The following is a 21375-nucleotide window of genomic DNA, read 5'->3' as shown; positions in this document are numbered from 1 at the left end:
AGTGAGACACAGGGGAGTGAGACACTGAGGAGTGAGACACAGGGGAGTGAGACACTGAGGAGTGAGACACAGGGGAGTGAGACACTGAGGAGTGAGACACTGGGGAGTGAGACACAGGGGAGTGAGACGCAGGGGGTGAGACACAGGGGGTGAGACACAGGGGAGTGAGACACAGGGGAGTGAGACACAGGGGAGTGAGACACTGAGGAGTGAGACACAGGGAGTGAGACACAGGGGAGTGAGACACAGGGGGTGAGACACAGGTTGTGAGACACAGGGGGTGAGACACAGGGGGTGAGACACAGGGGAGTGAAACACAGGGAGTGAGACACAGGGGAGTGAGACACTGGGGAGTGAGACACAGGGGAGTGAGACACAGGGGAGTGAGACACTGAGGAGTGAGACACAGGGAGTGAGACACAGGGGAGTGAGACACAGGGGGTGAGACACAGGTTGTGAGACACAGGGGGTGAGACACAGGGGGTGAGACACAGGGGAGTGAGACACAGGGGAGTGAGACGCAGGGGGTAAGACACAGGGGGTGAGACACAGGAGAGTGAGACACAGGGGAGTGAGACACAGGGGGTGAGACACAGGGGAGACACAGGGGAGTGAGACACAGGGGGTGAGACACTGGGGAGACACAGGGGAGTGAGACACAGGGAGTGAGACACAGGGGAGTGAGACACAGGGGAGTGAGACACAGGGGAGTGAGACACAGGGAGTGAGACACAGGGAGTGAGACACAGAGGATTGAGACACTGGGGAGTGAGACACAGAGGAGTGAGACACTGAGGAGTGAGACACAGGGGAGTGAGACACAGGGGAGTGAGACACAGGGGAGTGAGACACAGGGGAGTGAGACACTGGGGAGTGAGACACTGGGAAGTGAGACACAGGGGAGTGAGACACTGGGGAGTGAGACACTGAGGAGTGAGACACAGGGGAGTGAGACACTGGGGAGTGAGACACTGAGGAGTGAGACACAGGGGAGTGATACACAGGGGAGTGAGACACAGGGGAGTGAGACACTGGGGAGTGAGACACTGAGGAGTGAGACACAGGGGAGTGAGACACAGGGAGTGAGACACTGAGGAGTGAGACACAGGTGAGACACATGTGAGACACAGGGAGTGAGACACTGAGGAGTGAGACACAGGTGAGACACATGTGAGACACATGTGAGACACAGGTGAGACACTGAGGAGTGAGACACAGGGGAGTGAGACACTGAGGAGTGAGACACAGGGGAGTGAGACACAGGGGAGTGAGACACAGGGGAGTGAGACACAGGGGAGTGAGACACTGAGGAGTGAGACACAGGGGAGTGAGACACTGAGGAGTGAGACACAGGGGAGTGAGACACTGAGGAGTGAGACACTGGGGAGTGAGACACAGGGGAGTGAGACGCAGGGGGTGAGACACAGGGGGTGAGACACAGGGGAGTGAGACACAGGGGAGTGAGACACAGGGGAGTGAGACACAGGGGAGTGAGACACTGGGGAGTGAGACACTGAGGAGTGAGACACTGGGGAGTGAGACACAGGGGAGTGAGACACAGGGGGTGAGACACAGGGGGTGAGACACAGGGGAGACACAGGGGAGTGAGACACAGGGGGTGAGACACTGGGGAGACACAGGGGAGTGAGACACAGGGAGTGAGACACAGGGGAGTGAGACACAGGGGAGTGAGACACAGGGGAGTGAGACACAGGGAGTGAGACACAGGGAGTGAGACACAGAGGAGTGAGACACTGGGGAGTGAGACACAGAGGAGTGAGACACTGAGGAGTGAGACACAGGGGAGTGAGACACAGGGGAGTGAGACACAGGGGAGTGAGACACAGGGGAGTGAGACACTGGGGAGTGAGACACAGGGGAGTGAGACACAGGGGAGTGAGACACTGGGGAGTGAGACACTGAGGACTGAGACACAGGGGAGTGAGACACTGGGGAGTGAGACACTGGGGAGTGAGACACAGGGGAGTGAGACACAGGGGAGTGAGACACAGGGGAGTGAGACACAGGGAGTGAGACACTGGGGAGTGAGACACTGAGGAGTGAGACACAGGGGAGTGAGACACAGGGGAGTGAGACACAGGGGAGTGAGACACGGGGGAGTGAGACACTGAGGAGTGAGACACTGAGGAGTGAGACACTGAGGAGTGAGACACTGGGGAGTGAGACACTGAGGAGTGAGACACTGGGGAGTGAGACACAGGGGAGTGAGACACAGGGGAGTGAGACACAGGGGAGTGAGACACTGAGGAGTGAGACACAGGGGAGTGAGACACTGAGGAGTGAGACACAGGGGAGTGAGACACAGGGGAGTGAGACACAGGGGAGTGAGACACTGAGGAGTGAGACACAGGGGACTGAGACACTGAGGAGTGAGACACAGGGGAGTGAGACACTGAGGAGTGAGACACTGGGGAGTGAGACACAGGGGAGTGAGACACAGGGGGTGAGACACAGGGGGTGAGACACAGGGGAGTGAGACACAGGGGAGTGAGACACAGGGGAGTGAAACACAGGGAGTGAGACACAGGGGAGTGAGACACTGGGGAGTGAGACACAGGGGAGTGAGACACAGGGGAGTGAGACACTGAGGAGTGAGACACAGGGAGTGAGACACAGGGGAGTGAGACACAGGGGGTGAGACACAGGGGGTGAGACACAGGGGAGTGAGACACAGGGGAGTGATACACAGGGGAGTGAGACACTGAGGAGTGAGACACTGAGGAGTGAGACACTGAGGAGTGAGACACTGGGGAGTGAGACACTGGGAAGTGAGACACAGGGGAGTGAGACACTGGGGAGTGAGACACTGAGGAGTGAGACACAGGGGAGTGAGACACTGGGGAGTGAGACACTGAGGAGTGAGACACAGGGGAGTGAGACACAGGGGAGTGAGACACAGGGGAGTGAGACACAGGGAGTGAGACACTGGGGAGTGAGACACTGAGGAGTGAGACACAGGGGAGTGAGACACAGGGAGTGAGACACTGAGGAGTGAGACACAGGTGAGACACATGTGAGACACAGGGAGTGAGACACTGAGGAGTTAGACACAGGTGAGACACATGTGAGACACATGTGAGACACAGGTGAGACACTGAGGAGTGAGACACAGGGGAGTGAGACACTGAGGAGTGAGACACAGGGGAGTGAGACACAGGGGAGTGAGACACAGGGGAGTGAGACACAGGGGAGTGAGACACTGAGGAGTGAGACACAGGGGAGTGAGACACTGAGGAGTGAGACACAGGGGAGTGAGACACTGAGGAGTGAGACACTGGGGAGTGAGACACAGGGGAGTGAGACGCAGGGGGTGAGACACAGGGGGTGAGACACAGGGGAGTGAGACACAGGGGAGTGAGACACAGGGGAGTGAGACACAGGGGAGTGAGACACTGGGGAGTGAGACACTGAGGAGTGAGACACTGGGGAGTGAGACACAGGGGAGTGAGACACAGGGGGTGAGACACAGGGGGTGAGACACAGGGGAGACACAGGGGAGTGAGACACAGGGGGTGAGACACTGGGGAGACACAGGGGAGTGAGACACAGGGAGTGAGACACAGGGGAGTGAGACACAGGGGAGTGAGACACAGGGGAGTGAGACACAGGGAGTGAGACACAGGGAGTGAGACACAGAGGAGTGAGACACTGGGGAGTGAGACACAGAGGAGTGAGACACTGAGGAGTGAGACACTGAGGAGTGAGACACAGGGGAGTGAGACACAGGGGAGTGAGACACAGGGGAGTGAGACACAGGGGAGTGAGACACTGGGGAGTGAGACACAGGGGAGTGAGACACAGGGGAGTGAGACACTGGGGAGTGAGACACTGAGGAGTGAGACACAGGGGAGTGAGACACTGGGGAGTGAGACACTGGGGAGTGAGACACAGGGGAGTGAGACACAGGGGAGTGAGACACAGGGGAGTGAGACACAGGGAGTGAGACACTGGGGAGTGAGACACTGAGGAGTGAGACACAGGGGAGTGAGACACAGGGGAGTGAGACACAGGGGAGTGAGACACGGGGGAGTGAGACACTGAGGAGTGAGACACTGAGGAGTGAGACACTGAGGAGTGAGACACTGGGGAGTGAGACACTGAGGAGTGAGACACTGGGGAGTGAGACACAGGGGAGTGAGACACAGGGGAGTGAGACACAGGGGAGTGAGACACTGAGGAGTGAGACACAGGGGAGTGAGACACTGAGGAGTGAGACACAGGGGAGTGAGACACAGGGGAGTGAGACACAGGGGAGTGAGACACTGAGGAGTGAGACACAGGGGACTGAGACACTGAGGAGTGAGACACAGGGGAGTGAGACACTGAGGAGTGAGACACTGGGGAGTGAGACACAGGGGAGTGAGACACAGGGGGTGAGACACAGGGGGTGAGACACAGGGGAGTGAGACACAGGGGAGTGAGACACAGGGGAGTGAAACACAGGGAGTGAGACACAGGGGAGTGAGACACTGGGGAGTGAGACACAGGGGAGTGAGACACAGGGGAGTGAGACACTGAGGAGTGAGACACAGGGAGTGAGACACAGGGGAGTGAGACACAGGGGGTGAGACACAGGGGGTGAGACACAGGGGAGTGAGACACAGGGGAGTGATACACAGGGGAGTGAGACACTGAGGAGTGAGACACTGAGGAGTGAGACACTGAGGAGTGAGACACTGGGGAGTGAGACACAGGGGAGTGAGACACAGGGGAGTGAGACACAGGGGAGTGAGACACTGAGGAGTGAGACACAGGGGAGTGAGACACTGAGGAGTGAGACACAGGGGAGTGAGACACAGGGGAGTGAGACACAGGGGAGTGAGACACAGGGGAGTGAGACACTGAGGAGAGAGACACAGGGGAGTGAGACACTGAGGAGTGAGACACAGGGGAGTGAGACACTGAGGAGTGAGACACTGGGGAGTGAGACACAGGGGAGTGAGACGCAGGGGGTAAGACACAGGGGGTGAGACACAGGAGAGTGAGACACAGGGGAGTGAGACACAGGGGAGTGAGACACAGGGGAGTGAGACACTGAGGAGTGAGACACTGGGGAGTGAGACACAGGGGAGTGAGACACAGGGGGTGAGACACAGGGGGTGAGACACAGGGGAGACACAGGGGAGTGAGACACAGGGGAGTGAGACACTGGGGAGACACAGGGGAGTGAGACACAGGGGAGTGAGACACTGGGGAGTGAGACACAGGGGAGTGAGACACAGGGAGTGAGACACAGGGGAGTGAGACACAGGGAGTGAGACTCTGAGGAGTGAGACACAGGGAGTGAGACACAGGGGAGTGAGACACTGGGGAGTGAGACACTGAGGAGTGAGACACTGAGGAGTGAGACACTGAGGAGTGAGACACTGAGGAGTGAGACACTGGGGAGTGAGACACAGGGGAGTGAGACACAGGGGAGTGAGACACTGAGGCGTGAGACACTGGGGAGTGAAACACTGAGGAGTGAGACACAGGGAGTGAGACACAGGGGAGTGAGACACTGGGGAGTGAGACAGAGGGGAGTGAGACACAGGGGAGTGAGACACAGGGGAGTGAGACACAGGTGGTGAGACACAGGGGAGACACAGGGGAGTGAGACACTGGGGAGTGAGACACAGGGGAGTGAGACACTGAGGAGTGAGACACTGAGGAGTGAGACACTGAGGAGTGAGACACTGAGGAGTGAGACACTGAGGAGTGAGACACTGGGGAGTGAGACACAGGGGAGTGAGACACAGGGGAGTGAGACACTGAGGCGTGAGACACTGGGGAGTGAAACACTGAGGAGTGAGACACAGGGAGTGAGACACTGGGGAGTGAGACACTGGGGAGTGAGACAGAGGGGAGTGAGACACAGGGGAGTGAGACACAGGGGAGTGAGACACAGGTGGTGAGACACAGGGGAGACACAGGGGAGTGAGACACTGGGGAGTGAGACACAGGGGAGTGAGACACTGAGGAGTGAGACACTGAGGAGTGAGACACAGGGGAGTGAGACACTGAGGAGTGAGACACAGGGAGTGAGACACTGGGGAGTGAGACACAGGGAGTGAGACACAGGGGAGTGAGACACAAGGGAGTGAAACACAGGGAGTGAGACATAGGGGAGTGAGACACTGGGGAGTGAGACACAGGGGAGTGAGACACAGGGGAGTGAGACACTGAGGAGTGAGACACAGGGAGTGAGACACAGGGGAGTGAGACACAGGGGGTGAGACACAGGGGGTGAGACACAGGGGAGTGAGACACAGGGGAGTGAGACACAGGGGAGTGAGACACAGGGGAGTGAGACACTGAGGAGTGAGACACTGAGGAGTGAGACACTGAGGAGTGAGACACTGGGGAGTGAGACACTGAGGAGTGAGACACTGGGGAGTGAGACACAGGGGAGTGAGACACAGGGGAGTGAGACACAGGGGAGTGAGACACAGGGGAGTGAGACACTGAGGAGTGAGACACAGGGGAGTGAGACACAGGGGAGTGAGACACAGGGGAGTGAGACACTGAGGAGTGAGACACAGGGGAGTGAGACACTGAGGAGTGAGACACAGGGGAGTGAGACACTGAGGAGTGAGACACTGGGGAGTGAGACACAGGGGAGTGAGACACAGGGGGTGAGACACAGGGGGTGAGACACAGGGGAGTGAGACACAGGGGAGTGAGACACAGGGGAGTGAAACACAGGGAGTGAGACACAGGGGAGTGAGACACTGGGGAGTGAGACACAGGGGAGTGAGACACAGGGGAGTGAGACACTGAGGAGTGAGACACAGGGAGTGAGACACAGGGGAGTGAGACACAGGGGGTGAGACACAGGGGGTGAGACACAGGGGAGTGAGACACAGGGGAGTGAGACACAGGGGAGTGAAACACAGGGAGTGAGACACAGGGGAGTGAGACACTGGGGAGTGAGACACAGGGGAGTGAGACACAGGGGAGTGAGACACTGAGGAGTGAGACACAGGGAGTGAGACACAGGGGAGTGAGACACAGGGGGTGAGACACAGGGGGTGAGACACAGGGGGTGAGACACAGGGGGTGAGACACAGGGGAGTGAGACACAGGGGAGTGAGACGCAGGGGGTAAGACACAGGGGGTGAGACACAGGAGAGTGAGACACAGGGGAGTGAGACACAGGGGGTGAGACACAGGGGAGACACAGGGGAGTGAGACACAGGGGGTGAGACACTGGGGAGACACAGGGGAGTGAGACACAGGGAGTGAGACACAGGGGAGTGAGACACAGGGGAGTGAGACACAGGGGAGTGAGACACAGGGAGTGAGACACAGGGAGTGAGACACAGAGGAGTGAGACACTGGGGAGTGAGACACAGAGGAGTGAGACACTGAGGAGTGAGACACAGGGGAGTGAGACACAGGGGAGTGAGACACAGGGGAGTGAGACACAGGGGAGTGAGACACTGGGGAGTGAGACACTGGGAAGTGAGACACAGGGGAGTGAGACACTGGGGAGTGAGACACTGAGGAGTGAGACACAGGGGAGTGAGACACTGGGGAGTGAGACACTGAGGAGTGAGACACAGGGGAGTGAGACACAGGGGAGTGAGACACAGGGGAGTGAGACACAGGGAGTGAGACACTGGGGAGTGAGACACTGAGGAGTGAGACACAGGGGAGTGAGACACAGGGAGTGAGACACTGAGGAGTGAGACACAGGTGAGACACATGTGAGACACAGGGAGTGAGACACTGAGGAGTGAGACACAGGTGAGACACATGTGAGACACATGTGAGACACAGGTGAGACACTGAGGAGTGAGACACAGGGGAGTGAGACACTGAGGAGTGAGACACAGGGGAGTGAGACACAGGGGAGTGAGACACAGGGGAGTGAGACACAGGGGAGTGAGACACTGAGGAGTGAGACACAGGGGAGTGAGACACTGAGGAGTGAGACACAGGGGAGTGAGACACTGAGGAGTGAGACACTGGGGAGTGAGACACAGGGGAGTGAGACGCAGGGGGTGAGACACAGGGGGTGAGACACAGGGGAGTGAGACACAGGGGAGTGAGACACAGGGGAGTGAGACACAGGGGAGTGAGACACTGGGGAGTGAGACACTGAGGAGTGAGACACTGGGGAGTGAGACACAGGGGAGTGAGACACAGGGGGTGAGACACAGGGGGTGAGACACAGGGGAGTGAGACACAGGGGGTGAGACACTGGGGAGACACAGGGGAGTGAGACACAGGGAGTGAGACACAGGGGAGTGAGACACAGGGGAGTGAGACACAGGGGAGTGAGACACAGGGAGTGAGACACAGGGAGTGAGACACAGAGGAGTGAGACACTGGGGAGTGAGACACAGAGGAGTGAGACACTGAGGAGTGAGACACAGGGGAGTGAGACACAGGGGAGTGAGACACAGGGGAGTGAGACACAGGGGAGTGAGACACTGGGGAGTGAGACACAGGGGAGTGAGACACAGGGGAGTGAGACACTGGGGAGTGAGACACTGAGGAGTGAGACACAGGGGAGTGAGACACTGGGGAGTGAGACACTGGGGAGTGAGACACAGGGGAGTGAGACACAGGGGAGTGAGACACAGGGGAGTGAGACACAGGGAGTGAGACACTGGGGAGTGAGACACTGAGGAGTGAGACACAGGGGAGTGAGACACAGGGAGTGAGACACTGAGGAGTGAGACACAGGTGAGACACAGGGAGTGAGACACTGAGGAGTGAGACACAGGTGAGACACATGTGAGACACATGTGAGACACAGGTGAGACACTGAGGAGTGAGACACATGTGAGACACATGTGAGACACATGTGAGACACAGGTGAGACACATGTGAGACACATGTGAGTCACAGGTGAGACACATGTGAGACACGGGGGATCTGTGTCTCTCTCCCCCCGCCCCCCCAGGAGGGTTCTTGGGCTGTGGCCACGGCCATCCCGGCCACCCCGGCCACCCCCACTGGTCCTGCTGCGGTCACCCCTCACGCTCCGCCACAGAGTGCCGGCCTCACCGCCAGCCTCACCGCCAGCCTCACCGCCAGCCTCACCAGCAGCCTCACCAGCAGCCTCGCCGCCAGCCTCACCAGCAGCCTCACCGCGCTGGTGCTCTACCGCCACCGCCCGCACTCACAGCGAGAAGCCCCCAGCGGGGAGAGACCCTGTCAGCCACCGTGTGACACACACACACAGTGACACACACACACAGTGACACACACACAGTGACACACACAGTGACACACACACACACAGTGACACACACAATGACACATACACACACGGTGACACACACACACACAGTGACACACACACACACTGACACACACACACATAGTGACACACACACACAGTGACACATACACACGGTCATGCGGTGACACATGCAGTGATAGGGTGACCACACTCACCACCAACTCCCCCACCCACCCACTCGCCCACCCACCCACTCACTCACCCACTCACTCACCCACCCACCCACCCACTCACCCACTCCTCCACCCACTCACTCCCCCACCCACTCACTCTCCCACCCACCCACCCACTCATCCACCCACTCACTCTCCCACCCACCCACTCACCCACCCACTCACTCCCCCACCCACTCACTCCTCCACCCACTCACTCCCCCACCCACTCACTCTCCCACCCACCCACCCACTCACCCACCCACCCACTCACTCCCCCATCCACTCACTCCCCCACTCACCCACTCATTCACCCACCCACTCATTCACCCACCCACCCACTCATTCACCCACCCTCCTACTCATTCACCCACCCACCTACTCATTCACCCACCCACTCATTCACCCACCCTCCTACTCATTCACCCACCCACCCACTCATTCACCCACCCACTCATTCACCCACCCACTCATTCACCCACCCACTCATTCACCCACCCACTCATTCACCCACCCACTCATTCACCCACCCACTCATTCACCCACCCACTCATTCACCCACCCACCCACTCATTCACCCACCCACTCACTCATTCACTCACCCACTCATTCACCCACCCACCTACTCATTCACCCACCCACTCATTCACCCACCCACTCATTCACCCACCCACCTACTCATTCACCCACCCACCTACTCATTCACCCACCCACTCATTCACCCACCCACCCACTCATTCACCCACCCATTCACCCACCCACCTACTCATTCACCCACCCACTCATTCACCCATCCACCCACTCATTCACCCACCCACCTACTCATTCACCCACCGAACTCATTCACCCACCTACTCATTCACCCATCCACTCACTCACCGATCCACTCACTCACCCATCCACTCACTCACCCACCCATCCACTCATTCACCCATCCACTCATTCACCCACCCACCCACTCATTCACCCACCAACCCACTCATTCACCCACCCACCCACTCATTCAGCCACCCACCCACTCATTCACCCACTTTCTCATTCACCCACCCACTCATTCACCCACCCACCCACTCATTCACCCACCTTCTCATTCACCCATCCACTCACTCATTCACCCACCCACTCATTCACCCACCCACCCACTCATACACCCACCCACTCATACACCCACCCACTCATTCACCCACCCACTCATTCACCCACCCACTCATTCACCCACCCACTCATACACCCACCTTCTCATTCACCCACCCACTCATTCACCCACTCACTCATTCACCCACCCACCCACTCATTCACCCACCCACTCATTCACCCACCCACCCACTCATTCACCCACCCACCTACTCATTCACCCACCCACTCATTCACCCACCTTTTCATTCACCCATCCACTCACTCATTCACCCACTCACCCACCCCCTCATCCACACACAGATTGTATCGGGTGCCGTGGTTAACTCTGAGATGTTGACGACCTCGCCTGGTCTGCAGGAGGTCGTGGGTTTGATCCCGACCCCTAACGACACCTGCTGCTGTATATGTGGAGTCTGTGTGTCCCTCTCTGCGTGTCCCTCTCTCTGTGTGTCCCTCTCTCTCTGCGTGTCCCTCTCTGTCTGTGTGTCTCTCTCTGTGTGTCTCTCTCTGTGTGTGTCTTTGTCTGTGTGTCTCTCTGTGTCTCTCTGTGTCTGTCTGTGTGTCTCTCTCTCTCTGTGTGTCTCTCTCTCTGTGTCTCTCTCTGTGTCTCTCTCTGTGTCTCTCTCTGTGTCTCTCTCTGTGTCTCTCTCTCTGTGCCTCTCTCTCTGTGTCTCTGTGTCTCTCTCTCTGTGTGTCTCTCTCTGTGTGTCTCTCTCTCTGTGTCTCTCTCTGTGTCTCTCTCTGTGTCTCTCTCTGTGCGTGTCTCTCTGTGTGTGTCTGTCTCTGTGTCTCTCTCTGTGTTTCTGTGTGTCTCTCTGTGTCTCTCTCTCTCTGTGTGTCTCTCTCTCTGTGTCTCTCTCTGTGTCTCTCTGTCTCTGTGTGTCTCTGTGTCTCTCTGTGTGTCTCTCTCTGTGTGTCTCTCTGTGTGTCTCTCTCTCTGTGTCTCTCTGTGTGTCTCTCTCCCTGTGTGTGTCTCTCTCTGTGTGTCTCTCTGTGTGTCTCTCTGTGTGTCTCTGTGTCTCTCTCTGTGTGTCTCTGTGTCTCTCTCTGTGTGTCTCTCTCTGTGTGTCTCTCTCTGTGTGTGGTATGTGTATGGTGTGTGGTGTGTGTGTGGTGTGTGTGTGGTGTGTGAATGTGTGTGTGTAGTGTGTGTGTGGTGTGTGAGTGTGTGGTGTGTGTGTGTGTGGTGTGTGTGTGGTGTGTGAGTGTGTAGTGTGTGTGAGTGTGTGTGAGTGTGTGGTGTGTGAGTGTGTGGTGTGTGAGTGTGTAGTGTGTGTGTGGTGTGTGAGTGTGTGTGTGTGGTGTGTTGTATGTGTGGTGTGTGTGTGGTGTATGTGTGGTGTGTGAATGTGTGTGGTGTGGTGTGTGTGTGGTGTGTGAGTGTGTGGTGTGTGTGTGTGGTGTGTGAGTGTGTGGTGTGTGAGTGGTGTGTGAGTGTGTGGTGTGTGTGTGTGGTGTGTTGTGTGGTGTGTGTGTGGTGTGTGATTGTGTGTCTGTGGTGTGTGAGTGTGTGTGTGGTGTGTGAGTGTGTGTGTGGTGTGTGAGTGTGTGGTGTGTGTGTGTGGTGTGTGTGTGGTGTGTGAGTGTGTAGTGTGTGTGTGTGGTGTGTGAGTGTGTGGTGTGTGTGTGTGGTGTGTGAGTGTGTGGTGTGTGTGTGTGGTGTGTGTGTGGTGTGTGTGTGTGGTGTGTGAGTGTGTGGTGTGTTGTGTGGTGTGGTGTGTGTGGTGTATGTGTGGTGTGTGAATGTGTGTGTGTGGTGTGTGAGTGTGTGGTGTGTGAGTGTGTGGTGTGTGTGTGGTGTGTGGTGTATGTGTGGTGTGTGTGTGGTGTGTGTAGTGTGTGGTGTGTGTGTACCTTATCTATCCCACCATATCTAGAGTTGTGCCTGTTGGCCTGGATGTTGTTGTTGTTCCACATTAGCCCCCATCCCCTCGCTCTGTATTTAGCGGTCTGCCTACACGATACGTGTTCTCTCGCTCTCTTTCTGTTTTGCTAATAAAGTCACCAGCACGACCCCAAGTGTCGCCCTCTCTCGTCTCTCTCCACGACTCTCCTGCCTCTCATCTGACTCCCCTCCCCCCGTGGTGAGAGATGTTAACTACCTCGCCTGGTCTACAGGAGGTCGTGGATTCGATGCCGACCCTGACCATGCCTGTCATATATCTGGAGTCTGCGTGTGTCTCTCCCCGGTGAGATGTTAACTACCTCGCCTGGTGTACAGGAGGTCGTGGGTTCGATGCCGACCCTGACCATCCCTGTCATATATCTGGAGTCTGCGTGTGTCTCTCCCCGGTGAGATGTTAACCACCTCGCCTGATCTACAGGATGTCGTGGGTTCGATGCCGACCCTGAAGATGCCTGCTGCTGCTGCTGTAGATTTGGAGTCAGCGTCTCTCTCTCTCTCCAATTTCTTGAGCTGCCATCATTTGCTGTAGCCAGGTCGCTTCTGAACAAGACCGCAGGGATACATATTCTTGGTTCTTTCGGTAAAGTCACCACCGCGTAGAAGGGAAACAATAAAATAATAAAACACGGTAGGACCAACACCTCGGCCGTGGCAGATCACTGTTATAATTCAGTAGGCTCACGTGAAATTGACTTCTCCAAGACAGAGGTTCTCTGTAAGCCATCTGGCTACTACCATGAGAGATTCGTTCATGAGGCTATCCACACATATACAAACGCGGAGACAATTTCAACCGGGAAGATGGATTCTGGGCTTAGCAATCATTGGAAGGATTTGATAAACCATTTGGGGTCTTAATTGATTGTTCACGCTTACGGTGGCTTTCAGACAGCATGCATTAATTTTTCGTCTCCCCCCCTCCTCTTTTCCGAACATAGATGGACTCATATTCTTAGTTCTTTCGGTAAAGTCACGTTGAAGGGAAACAACAAAATAATAAAATATATATAAAACAATAAAAAATTCTCACGACGTTTCGACCATAACACAAACGGTCGTGAGGATTTTTATTGTTTTATATATATTTTATTATTTTATTGTTTCCCTTCAACGTGATGACTTTACCGAAAGAACTAAGAATATGAATTACTGCAGTCACGAAAGCTTTAAATCAAAATAGATGGACTCGTCCATCTGAATGACTTCCAAATCGCTCTCCGTGGTGCTGACGTTCAGGAAAAAAACGCCACTTTTTAAAATTGTTCTTGCTGTGGTTTTCACACCCTGATGATGATTGCTGCTTTGTGTTGCAGTCGAGACGTCGTGATAAATTTAATTGTTTTATATATTTTTTATTATTATTTTATTGTTTCCCTTCCGCGTGGTGACTTTACCGTGAAGAACCAAGAATATACGCGCGTCCTGTTTAGGCGTGGTCGAATGAGCGCGTGGGCGTGCCTTGAGTCCTTATAAGGGCGTGGGCGTGAATCTCCTTGTGGGCGTGGCCGGGTAAAGAGTGGGAGCGGTCTGTTTCCTTATAAGGGCGTGCGGGAGTCGGCGTGGCGTTTTAAAGGAGTGGGCGGGGCTTGTTTCCTTATACGGGCGTGGCCGTGCGAGGCAGTGGGGGCGTGGCGGTTTAAGCGATGTGGGCGTGGCCAGAGCTATGGGCGTGGCCGATCAAGGGAGTCTGCGCCCCCTCTTTCCTTATACGGGCGTGGCCGTGCGAGGCAGTGGGGGCGTGGCGGTTTAAATGACGTAGGCGTGGCCTAACAAGGAAGTCGGCGCCCCCTTGTTTCCTTATAAGGGCGTGGCCGTGCGAGGGAGTGGGGGCGTGGCGGTTTAAAGGGCGTGGTCGTGGCCCTACCCGCCGTGTCACGTGACGCCCGTAGCAGCAAGGTCAGAGCGTCATTGGTGGTGGGGGAGGGGAGTGGGCGGAGTTTACATTGGAGGGTTTAACCGGTTCGGAGATTTGAACATTTGAACCGGTTTTTAATGAGAAAAACCGGTTCGCAGGTCTCCGAAGGCGATGTGAGCGGCGGCGGCGACTCCCTCCTGCGAGACGCGGGAGCTCAGCTGCCAGCAGCGTCCACTGCTGCTGTGCTGGCTCGTCTCAAATAGTCATCGAGCACAAGAGAGATTTTATTATTATATTATAATGTTATCGCTATTTCATTATTTTATTATTATTTTACTTTTATTGTTATGTTATTACAATTTCATTATTAATTTGTATTATTTTATTATTATTTTACTTTATCAATATTTTATTGGCATTTTTTATTATTATTTTATTATTATTTTATTATTATTATTAAGCGGATTTGTTTAACCTCGCTTATACCGCGGACTCGCGTCGTCGTGTTGTTGTTGTTGTGGTTGTTGTTGTGGTTGTTGTTGTGGTGGTTGTTGTTGTTGTGGTTGTTGGTTGTTGTTGGTTGTTGTTGTGGTTGTTTGTTGTTGTTGTGGTTGTTGTTGTTGTGGTTGTTGTGGTTGTTGTTGTTGTGGTTGTTGTTGTTGTGGTTGTTGTTGTTGTGGTTGTTGTTGTGGTTGTTGTTGTGGTGGTTGTTGTTGTTGTGGTTGTTGTTGGTTGTTGTTGTGGTTGTTTGTTGTTGTTGTGGTTGTTGTTGTTGTGGTTGTTGTTGTGGTTGTTGTTGTTGTGGTTGTTGTTGTGGTTGTTGTTGTTGTGGTTGTTGTTGTTGTGGTTGTTGTTGTTGTGGTTGTTGTTGTTGTGGTTGTTGTCATAACTTTCAGGACCCGTGCCCTCCCCCCCCCCATCTGGACGTCTGTGGCAAAAACGCTTTACAGCCCTTCGGATTTCTGCTCCACTACCAGGCTGGTGGTGCTGGTGGTGGTGATGGTGGTGATGGTGGTGATTGTGTGTGGTGGTGGTTGTCTGTGATGGTGGTGGTGGTTGTCTGTGATGGTGATTGTGTGTGGTGGTGGTGGTGGTGGTGATGGAGCCGGGCTCTCGCCCGTCCCAGGGCGACTCTCCTCCTCCGGTTCTGCGGTCATCGTCGTTGCCTCGTCGTGCGAAGGGGCGAGCGAGGGGGCGAGCGAGGGGCGAGCGAGGGGCGAGCGAGGGGGCGAGCGAGGGGCGAGAGAAGGGGGCGTTCTTGGGCGCCAAGGCACCGTCAGGTGCACTGGTGGCGGTCAGTGGCCCCCCTCCCCCCCCCCTCCTCTGTCGGAGCGGCCGGGGCCGGCGGTCGCTCTGCCCCCCATCCCGCCGCCGCCGCCGCGGTGCCGCTGTTGGCCGTCCTGATCGCCCTCGAGCCCAGGCGCTCCGCAGTCGGCTGCTGCTGAGTCGACGTGGATCTCCTGCTGCTGTTGCTGCGGCTGCTGCTGCTAGCTGCTAGCTGCTACTGCTGCTGCTGCTAGCTGCTACTGCGGCTGCTGCTGAGTCGACGTGGATCTGCTGCTGCTGCTGCTGCTACTGCTGCTGCTGCTGTTTTCGCTGCCGCTCCGCTTGCGCCAGCGTGGCCGCTGCATCCTTGAGTTTTCTTTGCCCTCCGGGCAGTTTCCCTCCGGGCGTGGCCGGTACCACCACACCCGAAGCACCGCGGCCTGGCCGTGCGAGGCGTGCACGGTGTAAACGTGCCCTTGGATCGCGCGTTTCAGGGCTCCGTCAAGTTCCGCATCGCCGCCCTTTGAGTTCACAAACGCGTGGCGCTGCAGCGTCATTCCGGGTCTTTCGTGCGCGGGGGTGGGGGCAGTGTTGCGATCCACGAAAGGCCGAGAGCGGCCGTCCTGACGGCGGGCGTCTCCGGCGGCGAGCCCCGTCTCCCCGTCTCCCCGTCTCCGCGTCTCCGCGTCTCCCCGTCTCCCCGTCTCCCCGTCTCCGCGTCTCCGCGTCTCCCCATCTCCCCGTCTCCAGAGGCGAGCCCCGTCTCCCTGTCTCCGCGTCTCCGGCGGCGAGCCCCGTCTCCCCGTCTCCGCGTCTCCCCGTCTCCCCGTCTCCCCGTCTCCAGCGGCGAGCCCCGTCTCCGCGTCTCCGCGTCTCCCCGTCTCCCCGTCTCCGCGTCTCCCCGTCTCCCCATCTCCCCGTCTCCAGCGGCGAGCCCCGTCTCCGCGTCTCACCGTCTCCCCGTCTCCCCGTCTCCCCGTCTCCAGCGGCGAGCCCCGTCTTCCCGTCTCCCCGTCTCCGCGTCTCCCCGTCTCCGCGTCTCCCCGTCTCCCCGTCTCCAGCGGCCAGCCCCGTCTCCCCGTCTCCCCGTCTCCCCGTCTCCCCGTCTCCGCGTCTCTGCGTCTCCCCATCTCCCCGTCTCCAGAGGCGAGCCCCGTCTCCCTGTCTCCGCGTCTCCGGCGGCGAGCCCCGTCTCCCCGTCTCCGCGTCTCCCCGTCTCCCCGTCTCCCCGTCTCCAGCGGCGAGCCCCGTCTCCGCGTCTCCGCGTCTCCCCGTCTCCGCGTCTCCGCGTCTCCCCGTCTCCCCGTCTCCCCGTCTCCAGCGGCGAGCCCCGTCTTCCCGTCTCCCCGTCTCCGCGTCTCCCCGTCTCCGCGTCTCCCCGTCTCCCCGTCTCCAGCGGCCAGCCCCGTCTCCCCGTCTCCCCGTCTCCAGCGGCCAGCCCCGTCTCCCCGTCTCCCCGTCTCCGCGTCTCCCCGCCTCCGCGTCTCCCCGTCTCCCCGTCTCCAGCGGCGAGCCCCGTCTCCGCGTCTCCCCATCTCCCCGTCTCCCCGTCTCCGCGTCTCCCCGTCTCCAGCGGCGCTCCACCACCGCCTCCTCGGCCGCGTCGCACGGCGAGGAGGCGACTCTCGCGTTGGGCGGCGAGGACGCCGGCAGCGGCACACAGACACACAGACACACAGACACACTCATACACACACAGACACACTCATACACACACAGACACACATACACATACACACACAGACACACACAGACACACACACACATACACACACACACAGACACACACACGCACAGACACACACACACAGACACACATACACACACAGACACACACAGACACACACACTCACAGACACACACACACAGACACACACACAGACACACACTCACAGACACAGACACACACACACGCACACACAGACACACACAGACACACACACACAGACACACATACACACACAGACACACATACACACACAAACACACAGACACACAGACACACATACACACACACAGACACACAAACACACAGACACACAGACACACATACACACACAGACACACATACACACACAGACACACAGACACACACAGACACACACATACACACACACACACACGCACAGACACACACACACAGACACACATACACACACAGACACACACACAGACACACACACTCACAGACACACACACAGACACACACACAGACACACACATAGACACACACACACATACACACACACATACACGCACACTCACAGACACACACACATACACACACACATACACACACTCACAGACACACACAACAACAACAACAACCGCCATTCGCCACTAAGTGGCGGTGACGTCACCACGACGCTTGTGCCAGGCTATGTGCACCGTGAGGCCACGTGAAGTGTCGAACGCCCGCTGGCAGGAGGTCACTGGGCAGACCCAGGTGCCACGGGTCGACTGACTGAGATGACTGGCTGATGGACCACCTGTGCCCCCTACTGTGCCAATCTGCTGTGCTTTAGCCACCCGGCGCTCCGCTCGTTGTTCTGAGCGTCGCTCCTCCGCCCTCCGTTGTTGTTGGAGGGCGACTGCCTCCAACTGCCCAGTAGCGTCCTTCACGAGCCTCCTCCACAGAGGCCGATCTTGACACCGCTGGTACCAGTCATCGGCAAGTTCACTCAGCTCCACGTCCTCCTGTACCACATCACTCCATCTCTTCTCTAGCCCGTGCCGCGCCCGCTTAGCCCCCTCAATCCGGCCAAACAAAAGCTGTTTCGGCATGCGGTGGCTGGGCATGCAGGCTACATGACCCAGCCATCGCAGCCTTGCCTGCCGGAGGAGCTCACCGATGGGACCCTGCCCAGATCTTTCAAGGATTTATGAGCTCCTTACACAATCCAGTCTGGTTAAACCCAGGATGGATCGTAGGCAGGCCAGCCTAAATGTTTCTAACCGGCGAAGATGTTCCATTAGGGGGGTCCACGTTTCGCAAGCGTGGAGATGGGAGGGAATGACCGTGGCCGAGAAGACCTGAAGCTTAGTGCGGAGCGACAGACCAGGTAGCTTCCACACAGCGTTACACAACCGATGAAAAGATATTGCAGCTCGACTGATTCGAAGTGAGACCTCTGCTGTTAAACTGGAGCCAGTCATAAGCACACTGCCCAGGTATGGGAAACTGTCCACTCTCTCCACAACTGCCCCATCACCGATTGGGAGTTGTGGGGGTGGAGTGTCCGATGGTACAAAATACCCAGGCAGGTGCTTAGTTTTGGTGGGGCTGATGGTAAGGCCCCACCTCTTAGTGGCACGCTCCAGTCTCAGCAGCAGCGTCTCCAACTCCTCCTCTGACTGAGCAGCTATTACCAAATCATCAGCATACATAACGTGGTTGTGCAATAGGGAGCCATCCGTTGACCGCAACCGGGCATCGATTAGCCTCCCATTATATCTGTACCATATGGAGATTCCCCCGGTACAGCTATTGAAGGCTTCACGAACTACGTGGTCAAAATAGATGTTAAATAATGTGGGAGCCAGAGGATATCCCTGTCGCACCCCAAGGTGTACAGGGAATGGCTCTGACTCCCGGCCACGTAGTTTTACCCGGGCCCGCTCACCATCATGAAGGTCCTTAATGATCGTGAGCAGAGGGTCAGGTACTCCAAAAGCACGAAGAACGACCCAGAGCCCAGGCCTACTGATGGTATCCTAGGCCTTGACCAGGTCAATAAAGCAGAGATGTAGGTCTTGTTGGAATTCCCTACACCTCTGCTGTAGCAGACGGACAGAAAATATGGCATCTGTGCAGGACCGCCCTTTCCTGAAACCACATTGGGGCTCCGCAAGCCTCTCCTCAGCGTGCCTGGCAAGGCGATGCTGAATAATCCTTGCCAGGACCTTTCCCGGCACACTGAGGAGTGAGATGCCCCTGTAGTTGTTACAGTCTGTGCGGTCCCCCTTCTTAAAAAGGGGGACCACCAGGGCATCCTTCCAATCCTGCGGAACCCGTCCAGTGGTCCAGACTGTTGTTATGATGTCATATAGGGCAGTCTGTGCACAAACGCCACCCTCCCTCAGCATTTCGCTTGGGAGATCATCTCTGCCCGCTGCCTTTCCTGGTCTCAGACTCCGGATTGCCTTCAATACTTCCTCAGCAGATGGCACCTCAGCCAGCCACTCACAGGGAGTGACTTCCAATATTTGAGGCACCGCAGCCTCAGCAGGGTCATCCTCACTTTGTGCCACGATGTTTTCCTGGCTGAGGGATTTTCCCTCCCCCAGGACCTCACAGAAATGCTCAGCAAATCTGCGAACCTGTTCCTGGGGGTCGGAGATTGGATCACCGTTTTTTCTCCTAATGATGGTAATAGGTGTGGCGCTGCAGGTTACTTTTTTGATGGAGTTAAATAGAGATTTGTGATCACGGGCCACTGAGGCAGACTCCATCTCCTCAGCAACCCGCGACCACCACCCATCCTTGCAGCGCCTCACGGCTCTCCGAACCTCCGAGCGAAGGCTGCGGTAAGCCTCCTCATTCTCTGACGTGGGATTCTGTAGCCGATGACAGTGGGCCTGTCGCTTTTTCTCAACCATCCTGAACACCTCCTCTGTCAGCCAGGGTCTCTGGGGAGGTCTGGACCACGTACCCAAAGCAGCCATTGCAGCTGCATGAGTCACAGTCCTAAACCTCGCCCATTTACCCTCGACATCAGGAGGAGTCGGGGACGATGCCAATCCCAGACGCAAGCGATGATGAAATTCTCGCTTGCAACTTGCATCAGATAACTGAGACCAGGCCACTTTATGTTGGAATGGGGTCCTGGGTGTACACCCACCACCGGAGTGGAAGAATGGCAGGCGCATCTTACAGATGACTAGTCGATGGTCAGAGGGCAGATCAGCTCCACGGTAGGTCCTGGTGTCAAGGACATGGGCTCGCATTTGCTGCTCCGTCACTATGTAGTCCAGCAGATGTTCGTGCTTGGACCCGGCATGCATCCATGATGTTGTGTGGATGCGCCGATGCCGGAACAGCGTGTTGGTAATTACAAGCCCATGGGCTGCACAAAAATCTAGCAGCCTCCTACCGTTGTTATTGAGCTGATCTGGCCCATGCCCTCCAATCACTCCAGACCAGGTGCCAGTATCATGACCAACTCGGGCATTGAAGTCACCCAACATGATGACTCTATCCCGAGGGGCCACTTTAGCCAGCACCTGTGACAGGAGGTCATAGAAGGCATCTGACTCATCGGCTTTGCCTGCATCCCTCCACGGATGTTCATCTTCGGTGGGGGCATAAGTAACCACGACCACCATTCCTCGCCTCCGGTTGATGGGAAGGCGAGCCCAAAGTAGCCTGGGGCTTACAGCTTCCCACACCTCACCGCCACGCTCCCACGCCCCCTTCATTCTTTTGTTCAAAAGAAGACCCACACCCTGTTGTTTGGCAGTCTGCTGCCCCGAGTAGAGGACTGTCCACCCCTCATGGTGGCAGGAGCCAGAGCCGGTCCACCGGACCTCCTGAATGCCGCATAGATCCAGGCGGTACCGGTCCAGCTCCCGACAGAGGAGTGGCAGCCTCTCCTCTGCAGTGAGCGTTCGAACATTCCACGTGGCCACCCGTAGTGGCTTTTCGTTGTTTCTGGAGTAGCCCCGAGTGTAGGTATTCAATCTCCTGGCTCCGCCAATTGGGGTTTGGCCAGGAGACGTCATAGACGCCTGGCCCCCCGGGGCCTCCGGCACAAGCTTATTAGTTACATATTTCAGTTTAATTCGTGGTTTCGTGGTAATTAAT

The 21375-nt window shown here is 56.8% G+C and overlaps 1 protein-coding gene across 1 annotated transcript in view; it reads left to right on the top strand.

The window, feature by feature from the left end:
- Positions 1-12558, top strand: part of TRIM45 (tripartite motif containing 45) — a gene marked incomplete at its 5' end in the record, with an annotated part of 65601 nt that extends 53043 nt beyond the window's left edge. Inside the window, one exon of the mRNA XM_076058904.1 lies at positions 8915-12558. Within this exon, the coding sequence (XP_075915019.1) occupies positions 8915-9183 (269 nt within the window). The remainder of the gene's footprint in view (positions 1-8914) is intronic.
- Between the last annotated feature and the right edge of the window lie 8817 nt (positions 12559-21375).

The sequence above is a fragment of the Petromyzon marinus genome, assembly GCF_048934315.1.
Source record: "Petromyzon marinus isolate PM22_M1 ecotype Great Lakes invasive population chromosome 80 unlocalized genomic scaffold, UKy_Petmar_22M1.pri1.0 chr80_unloc.3, whole genome shotgun sequence".
Classification (NCBI taxonomy): Eukaryota; Metazoa; Chordata; class Hyperoartia; order Petromyzontiformes; family Petromyzontidae; genus Petromyzon; species Petromyzon marinus.
This window is presented reverse-complemented; position numbering and strand designations above follow the sequence as displayed.